Source organism: Ambystoma mexicanum, chromosome 3q, assembly GCF_040938575.1.
Source record: "Ambystoma mexicanum isolate Mex_15411 chromosome 3q, UKY_AmexF1_1, whole genome shotgun sequence".
In the NCBI taxonomy this organism is placed as follows: domain Eukaryota; kingdom Metazoa; phylum Chordata; class Amphibia; order Caudata; family Ambystomatidae; genus Ambystoma; species Ambystoma mexicanum.
Genome location: NC_090926.1, coordinates 139,782,012 through 139,790,551, shown reverse-complemented (window position 1 = coordinate 139,790,551; position 8,540 = coordinate 139,782,012). Strand labels below are relative to the sequence as shown.

Below are 8,540 nucleotides of genomic sequence, written 5' to 3'. Positions count from 1 at the left end.
GCATGTATGAAGTTGCCCAGCAACTGAGGAAGAGTGTGTTCCATTGTACTCATCCATGTTCCAGCCTTGGTGATTCCCCAGAGCGACCTGAAAATTGAGGGATTTCAATAAGTGGATGAGCACTTGAGAAAAAGAAGGTCACTTGGACTCTGGCGTATGAAGAGGGAGAATTATTTCTCATCGAAATCAATAAAGGCTTATGAAGACATTCCTGATTAACACAAGTTGTTCAGCAAGACTGCCATGATAATGACATCTATAGTCATGCCTGAACTTCAAACAGTAGTGAATGCCAAATGGCTGCAGCTTACCAGGTGGGAGCTGTTACAGACAATTAATGTCACTATAAAAGGAATTAACGCCTTAAAGGAAGAATTGAGGGCCATAAGGTTAATGACCCTCCAGAACAGTTATGACTTTGACATGATTACAGCAATGAAAAGAGGTGTTTGCACCAAGGTCGGGCCTTCTTGCTGTACATTCAAACCATCTCATGATGGTGAGAATGGAACTCTGACAGATGCTATAACCATGTTGACAGAATTGCATACGAAAATGGAGAAGGAGACAGAGGCTATTGGAGATGACGAATGGTTCTCATACCTGTTTTCATGGATTCCCACCTGGATGGCGAGTATATTCAAGTTCCTTTGCGTAATATTGGTGATGATAATGTTTGGATTCTGCATTACAAGGATAATAATTGGACAATGCCAGAAAACAGCAAAGAAGGCTGTGGGAATGAAGATCATGATTGATGTGAATGGTGAAACAGAAAACAATGTACAGACTGAAAGTACCATTAGAGACCACATAAAAGCAAGTCTTGTGGTACCTGATGGAACAAATCCTGTATCCGAGGGATCCTAAGAATTACGTGGGATGCTGGGTCTTCTGTACCCCAAGTGGAGAATGTAGTTCCATGACCTGGAATGTGGAAGAACACATAAAAATGCAGGCACCCGGAGGGGGGTGATGAAGATATTGATACCAAAGAAACCTTTCTTCAAGAGACGATTCAAAGAAGCAAGAAAACTTGAGGAGGTGGTCGGAGACTCGACCAGAGGGGGGAATGTAGAGGAGCAGACGTACATGTCCACAGGAGATCCTACTCCCCTACTTCCCCCGCATTGGAGCCATTAGGCCGTGCCCTGTCTAACACCAGCTATTGTACCAATACTGCAGCGAGTATATGGAAGACAGTATCCATTAAGACGACCATATCAAATGTATCCTCTAGTTGATGACAGCCTACAAGAGGAACTCCCCAAAGGAATATGAGAAAGAGCTAAGAAAATGGACTGATGATGTCATGAGAAAGAGTGCACGACATCCTGAAATTGTGAATGAACATGATGTATGTATCATAGAGGAGAAATGACGAAGTAAAGAATCAAGTGATCGAGAAGTTGAGGTCAGCTATCTACGCTAAAGAGGAACGTGTGTGCCGAGGATGAATCCTCCCACGTTCAGGTGCAAGAATTAACACAAAGGGTGCCAAGTCTTAATTAATTTAAAACATTTAAAAGCTTCAGAATTAGCAGAATTGTGGTGTCTTGTCGAAGATGGAAATAGAGCTTGAACTTGGAGTTCCAGATACGATAGTGAATGCTCTCACTCCTGGTGCATTCCCAGGACAAGAATACTCTGCAAGGCCAAGTACAAACATGCATGGGTGATGAGAGAGGTTGGGCTAATTGGGTGGTAGAGCAGCATCATGTCCTATCTACTTGCAACTAGGTATTGGCTTACATGCTTCTAATTGAACTGAATGTTCCAGACATGGCACAAGTGTGCCAAACCAATTGTATTAGTATGGATAAGGAAGGACCTTATAACTTAAGAAAACAATGAAACACTGTGTAACTGATTTTTCTTAAATGATGCATATGAAGAGGTAGGTATAAGTGGTCTACCTGATATCGGACAACCAATAACAAACCTACCTCCTTTATGATTGTATATCTAGATGTGTCCCTTAACCAATCCCAACCCTTGATAGGTTTTTCACTATTGCCACATAGCATGACATCATTCTGATGCATAAAGAAGTATATAACTGTATTTTCTGTGAAATCACTGAGAATGAGTGTACGTCCGTTGATGTTCGTTGTTAACTCCCTGTTTTAGATAATTGCTAATAAAACAGCAATTTGCCATCTTCTTGAGTTTGTCGGGTTATTTGGTCTCTGAATTACTCTGGTGTAATCCCATCCAGTAATAGATGCACGCAACAAGGGTCATATGCTCAGTCCAGTTACCAAAATTGAACAAGGAGGTTTCTAATTTGCTTGTGTTTTCAATCTGTCTGGATCCCTTCTGGTGTACTAGAGAGGTGTGGGGCTGATTGATGGTTTAGAAAACGATTTTAATCCCTGGACCGCTCGTGCCCTGGAAGTTGATTCTTCACAATATGTCCTGCAATGTAGAGACATTTTTTTCTCTGCACAGTCTAACTGCCATTATTCGCTCAAAAGGGTTTCTTACTGAATCACAATAAGACATGTTTAAAATTTTTAATTCTTGACTTACTTATGTTCCCATAATGCTCTGTGCATTTATGCAAATCGCCAAGATTGGGTTCTATGAACAGATACTGGATTGTGACGTAGCCTAGGCATCACCCTCCCACCCCGGCCCTTGGTGCACCACCTCCCACGCCCCCAAACCACGGCCACGTCCCTCCAAGGATGAGAAGGTTCCCCCATTAAATGTTTCACATTTCCAGCACTGTATAGTAGGGCTGGCTGTGGAAGGTGAGGGAGGAGTGCTGTCTGTGGAAGATGGGGTAGAAGTGCTGGCTTTAGAAAATAGTGCTGGAATGTTCGCTGGGAGAGATGTGTTGGTGTCCTGGATGTGGGAGGTGTTGTAGGAGAGCTGGTGGTGGGAGGTAGTGCCGGAGTGCTAGCTGAATGAGATGGGGAAGGAGTGATGTAGGCATGCTAGCAGTGGAAGATGGTGTAGGAGTGTTGGCAGTGGGAGTCGATGTAGGCGTGCTAGCACTGGAAGATGGTATGGTAGTGCTGTCTGTGGAAGATGGTGTAGGGGTACTGGCAGTGGGAGTCGATGAAGGCGTGCTAGCAGTGGAAGATGCTATGGTAGTGCTGTCTGTGGAATGGAAGATGGTGTAGGGGTACTGGCAGTGGGAGATGGTGTAGGCGTGCTAGCACTGGAGGATGGTATGGTAGTGCTGTCTGTGGAACATGGTGTAGGGGTACTGGCAGTGGAAGATGGTATGGTAGTGCTGTCTGTGGAACATGGTGTAGGGGTACTGGCAGTGGGAGATGGTGTAGGGGTACTAGCAGTGGAAGATGGTATGGTAGTGCTTTCTGTGGAAGATGGTGTAGGGGTACTGGCAGAGGGAGATGGTGTAGGTGTGCTAGCAGTGGAAGATGGTATGGTAGTGCTGTCTGTGGAACATGGTGTAGGGGTACTGGCAGTGGGAGATGGTGTAGGCGTGCTAGCGGTGGGAGATGGTGTAGGGGTACTGGCAGTGGGAGTCGGTGTAGGCGTGCTAGCGGTGGGAGATGGTATAGGAGTGCTGTCTGTGGAACATGGTGTAGGGGTACTGGCAGTGGGAGATGGTGTAGGCGTGCTAGCGGTGGGAGATGGTGTAGGGGTACTGGCAGTGGGAGTCGGTGTAGGCGTGCTAGCGGTGGGAGATGGTATAGGAGTGCTGTCTGTGGGAGATGGTGTAGGCGTGCTAGCAGTGGAAGATGGTTTGGTAGTGCTGTCTGTGGAAGATGGTGTAGGGGTACTGGCAGTGGGAGATGGTGTAGGTGTGCTAGCAGTGGAAGATGGTATGGTAGTGCTGTCTGTGGAACATGGTGTAGGGGTACTGGCAGTGGGAGATGGTGTAGGCGTGCTAGCGGTGGGAGATGGTGTAGGGGTACTGGCAGTGGGAGTCGGTGTAGGCGTGCTAGCGGTGGGAGATGGCATAGGAGTGCTGTCTGTGGGAGATGGTGTAGGCGTGCTAGCAGTGGGAGATGGTATAGGAGAGCTCTCTGTGGTAGATGGTGTATAACTGACGAGTGTGGGAGAATGCGCCAGAGTACCTGTTGAGGGAGATATGGTGTAGGGTTCCTGCGTGTGATGATGTAGGAGTGTTTTCTGTGCGGATATGGTGGACACTTCCGACATTGCGATACCGTGAAGGAACTGGCTGTGTAAAATGAGGAGGGAACACCTCGGCTAAATGAAAGGTACATCATGATAGGGGAGCCCCTCCAGCTGTGGCAGCAATGCGCTCGCTGTCACTGTGGCAGAGCCTGCGCACCCTCCCACAGCCTAATTAGTTCAGCGTGCCCCAGTTGATTGGAAGCCACCCCTGCCTCAGCACTCCCTCCCAGCACCCTGCAGGCTGCACCGGATGGACTGTTTATCTGGGAAAAGTCCCACATTCCCGGCATTGCTGGAGTCGCAAGACGTTGCAGCAAACCGTTTCTTGTTGGACTGTGAAAATGAAAACAGCGGGGGCGGCCAAGGGCATCCCATTAAGCTGCTATTCGCTGTTATCGTTCTATGTTCTGCTTCACCCGGCTGCAGAGCAGTGCTCGCGTTCAAATTCTAAAGTCCCGATGAATCCTTAGAAGGAGGCATCAACATCCCACCCCCAGGCTTTCGGCAGGAGCGGGACCTTAAATCCGCAGCAGGCCACTGTCCGACCCCACATGGAGCGGACAAAGTCAATGACTTCACTTTCCTACATGATTTGCTCCTCCAGAATCGTTGGACTTGAACTCCCATGATAACGAGCCAGCATTGACAGTGGTGAAGGATCATGGGAGGTGTAGTCCAAATCACCTTGCGCCCCATAATGAGTAGTTTTGAGAGACAACTATGCCTTCTGAGATCTGACCTCTCAAAATGAGCAACTTTGCACATTTTATTAGAAATTTGAATTGTGCACACGCATCCTGGGCCTTCTCTCTCCTCCTCTCTGGAATGGGACAACAATTAATTGCCAGCCAAATTGCCAGTTGCCAAAAAAACGTAGCCCACTGTCACAAATTGCAGTTAGGGACTTTTCATGATAAACTGCTTTAGTGTCACTTGGAGGACCATTTCCCTGGAAAGTTTGTGGAAAACTGTGCCTTAGTACAATAGGTCAGTAACTTTGGTTAAAACTACTAGCTACACAATTATTAAAGCAGCACACTTAGGCCAAAATACTTGGTAGACACTGGTCTGTTATGCAGGCCCTTTGGGTAAAGTACAATTGCCCTTTGTTTGACCCAGTCCTAGCCTGTACATTCGTTTTTGGATCCGTGGTACGCATAGATGTTTTTATGGGAGGGCATAAGGGGCACTTGCCCAGGGCCCCCACCTTGGAGTGGGCCCCACAAGGCTGTCTGATCTAAAGAAGTAAAACTCCTTTGTTCACCAGACTTAAATAGCACACATCCGGATATTTTATGGCATGGTGCTGATGCTGTAAACCGCCTGCCTGTTTTGGAAAATACATTCTGCCTCGATTATTTCATCATGTAATGCTTTCTGTGTTCACTGTGGTATATATAGTTTGTGTGTTCCTTGCGGCACAACTGCTGTAGCATTCTTTCCTTACTGTGGGAATTATGTTGATCATGTGCAATAGCTAAAATTGAAATGCATATTGGTAAACTGAGTGCCACAATGGTTCATAAGTTAGCTCAGTGTGTTAAGCACTCATTGCAGAGATATGTGTTCCTATGCAAGATTAGAATAGCACATTCCTGTAAAGCTGGCTGAGCCTTTCCTATGTCTGACATCTATAAACCTGCCTGCATATGTACTTGGTCTTGCAGCACAACAGGTGCTATTATCAGCAGTATACCTGCACCAGATAGGGGTTGCAATCAAAACGAACATGTCATCCTTCTGGTGAAGGTTTAGAAATTGGTTTGTTCAGATGGGGTGTTGTAAACCCTAGGCAATCACCTCCAATGATGAGCATAAACTGTTAGTCCAAGAGAAGAATAAGTATCCAAATTTGGAACCAAAGCGTGCTTGTATCCTGGCTTTGCCAGCAGACAATACAGTGATCCTGGTTAAATCATCTAATATCTCGTACATTACTGTACTGTCTTCTGTGAAGTTTGCCTTCTCGCATGCTGGTGGCATCATTTAGTCCATTACTTGATCTTTCTTCTTATGTAGGCCATTTGAGTGGAAGGGGTGGTAGACAGAACGGAGCGGACCAGATGGTGAAGGACTCAGGCAAGCATATTTTACAGTCTGCTCGTTTGACACAAAAAACGCTTTGCCTTTTTGTAAAAGTCAAAGGTTTTTCTGCACGTTTATAAATGACAATTTCACAAGCCAGTGTTTTGGAAGTATGTAAAGCTTTAAAATACAAAAGACAAACCCAGATTCTGTTAAATCACACTGATTGGTATGATGGTACTTAGCCCTTGGTGATGGAGAGAATGAAGCTAGAATCATTCTGTGTTACACCCTTCTATAATATTTTGTTTTTCAAAAATGTCATGTTTGGTAATGTGATTGGTGTACTTTCCAAGTCAGTTTTATAAAATGAGATTATTTTAGTTTATGGTAAGACCTGGTAATGAGTTCAAATGCAGAAATTGCCAGTCCCAAAACCTTTCAAAATTGTCAGCCCTTCAGAGTGATTTCCTTCTCAGGGTATGATCTTCATAAAAGCCCCAAACATGGTTTCACTGGCTATAGTGTTGCTTCCACTATAATAGTGAGCATTGATATACTGCACACCACAGGCACTTGATCCTTTCATCTCTAATGGCAACACTATTTGAAAACCATGTCCCACTTATAATCTCAGTCTGCCAGGCTACAGACACATTCCTGGTAGGTTCTAATCGCATCCACCATCCATGCTATGGTATGTGTAGCTTTCTCCTTCCTTCCAATTGGTCTCCTCTATCCATGCATGAGCACATTTGCGTTCTGTGAGGCAGCAAATGTGAGTTCTCTGTCTATTCTGGGTTACATGTACCTTTTACATAGAGTCCTGCATTAATACTACAGGCTGCATACCTTCCTGGATGCTAATGATAAAAAGTCTCCTGTAGCTATACTAGAACAGAAGTAACCTCTTTGTAGACTGGTAAACAAGTAGCATTTGAAGGCCAACATTATCATTCTGATTAGAGCAAGAATGAAGAGGGGAACAGGACTTAAAGGGAGTAAACATGCTTATTTTTAATGCTGTGAGGCAGCATATCAACCTATGGGTTGAGAACGCAGCGGGGGGCAGATATTCTTGATCACTTCATTGGTTTGGTGGAGGGGGGCCCCAAAGATGTCCGTGCCCAGGGCCCCAAAAGTGCTTAAGATGGGCGGGCTGGCACGCTCTCTGTATTGGCCCTTTCTGCCCACCCCTGGAGTCAGTGCCCATGCCCATTCTCCTCCAGCCTCTCCAGTATTTTCACTGACTTGCCAGCTGCGGTTCCCTTAAGGTGTACATATTATTCCACTCCACATCCTTCCCAAGCAGTGCTGATCATTGGGCCGGATTTTCCCAGATCTGGGATCCAGCAAATAAAGTCACCTTGGATCTCAGACCTTGGAAAACTATTTGCATCCTTCAAGTGTTTTAGTGTCCTGGAAATCTTTTGTATCCTTCAAGTATTTTAGTGTTTTTGGTCTGCTTAAACTGGGCCGAGAAGGGATTCTAACCCACAACATGAGGGGCAGAGTCAAGACACGTAAACACAAGATCGCTCAACATCTGGCCAGGATGCTTGTGAAATTGTTTCTTAGGATAGTACTCTGCAGAAAATATTTAACTAGTCTTTTTAGGTTTAAAGCTGTGCACATTTAAACTTTGACAAATGTGTCACATGGGTTATTTTCCAGGGGTTCATTATAAACATTGAAAGGCAAATTTGTGTTTGTGTCGGAGGGGGATGGTGGGGGAGATCCCTCCACACCCTCTCCCCCTTTCTGGGTGGATCCCCCAGTATATAAGTTCCATTGCCACCAGCGTTTGGGGCTGTCCTCACTGTTTCGAGTTGGCCCCTACTACCTACCTTTTTCCATTGGTTATCCATGTGTTCAGGAGGAGAAGAAGTCACTGATGGGCTCATAGGTCAGCGCTCACCCTATAGACCTTGTAAGACAAGACAGCTGCACCATGTGAGGACAGGGGGTGCAGGATTCATTTACTCCAACACGACTCAATAATGAGGACTCAGTAAGTTGGCAAAGGGAAGTCCGTTTAACGACAAGTACATCAAACAGAGAAACAAATGGAAATCAGCAGCATTGCGATCACCTGTCTCGCTCCAACTTCCTGGAACTTCAGTCGAACAGTCATTGTTATAGGCAAAACTCGTCATCACTGACGTCTAATTCTATAAAAAATCATCATGCAATATAAATGGTTAGGAAAGGTAACTGAAGTATAGGTATTATATCTGTATATGATAATAGGGCATGCGGATTGGATAACTCTTATTGGCTGGGCGTCTACGCCCCTCCCTCTACTTCACACGTGACTGATGTCACTACAAGCACGACGTCCTATTGGCTTCAATATCTGTAGGACCCTAGATTACATGGTCCATTGTGATTGGGCA

At 45.5% G+C, this 8,540-nt stretch overlaps 1 protein-coding gene across 1 annotated transcript; it reads right to left on the bottom strand.

The window, feature by feature from the left end:
- Positions 1-3,093: 3,093 nt before the first annotated feature.
- LOC138447945 (uncharacterized) lies at positions 3,094-4,140 on the bottom strand. The gene has a single exon (XM_069604471.1). It carries the CDS (start codon positions 4,138-4,140, stop codon positions 3,094-3,096), a length of 1,047 nt encoding a protein of 348 aa, XP_069460572.1.
- Between the last annotated feature and the right edge of the window lie 4,400 nt (positions 4,141-8,540).

What these genes read in the sequence shown, in the direction of transcription:
- LOC138447945 (XM_069604471.1), bottom strand. Translation starts at nt 4,140, where the DNA reads ATGTCGGAAGTGTCCACCATATCCGCACAGAAAACACTCCTACATCAT.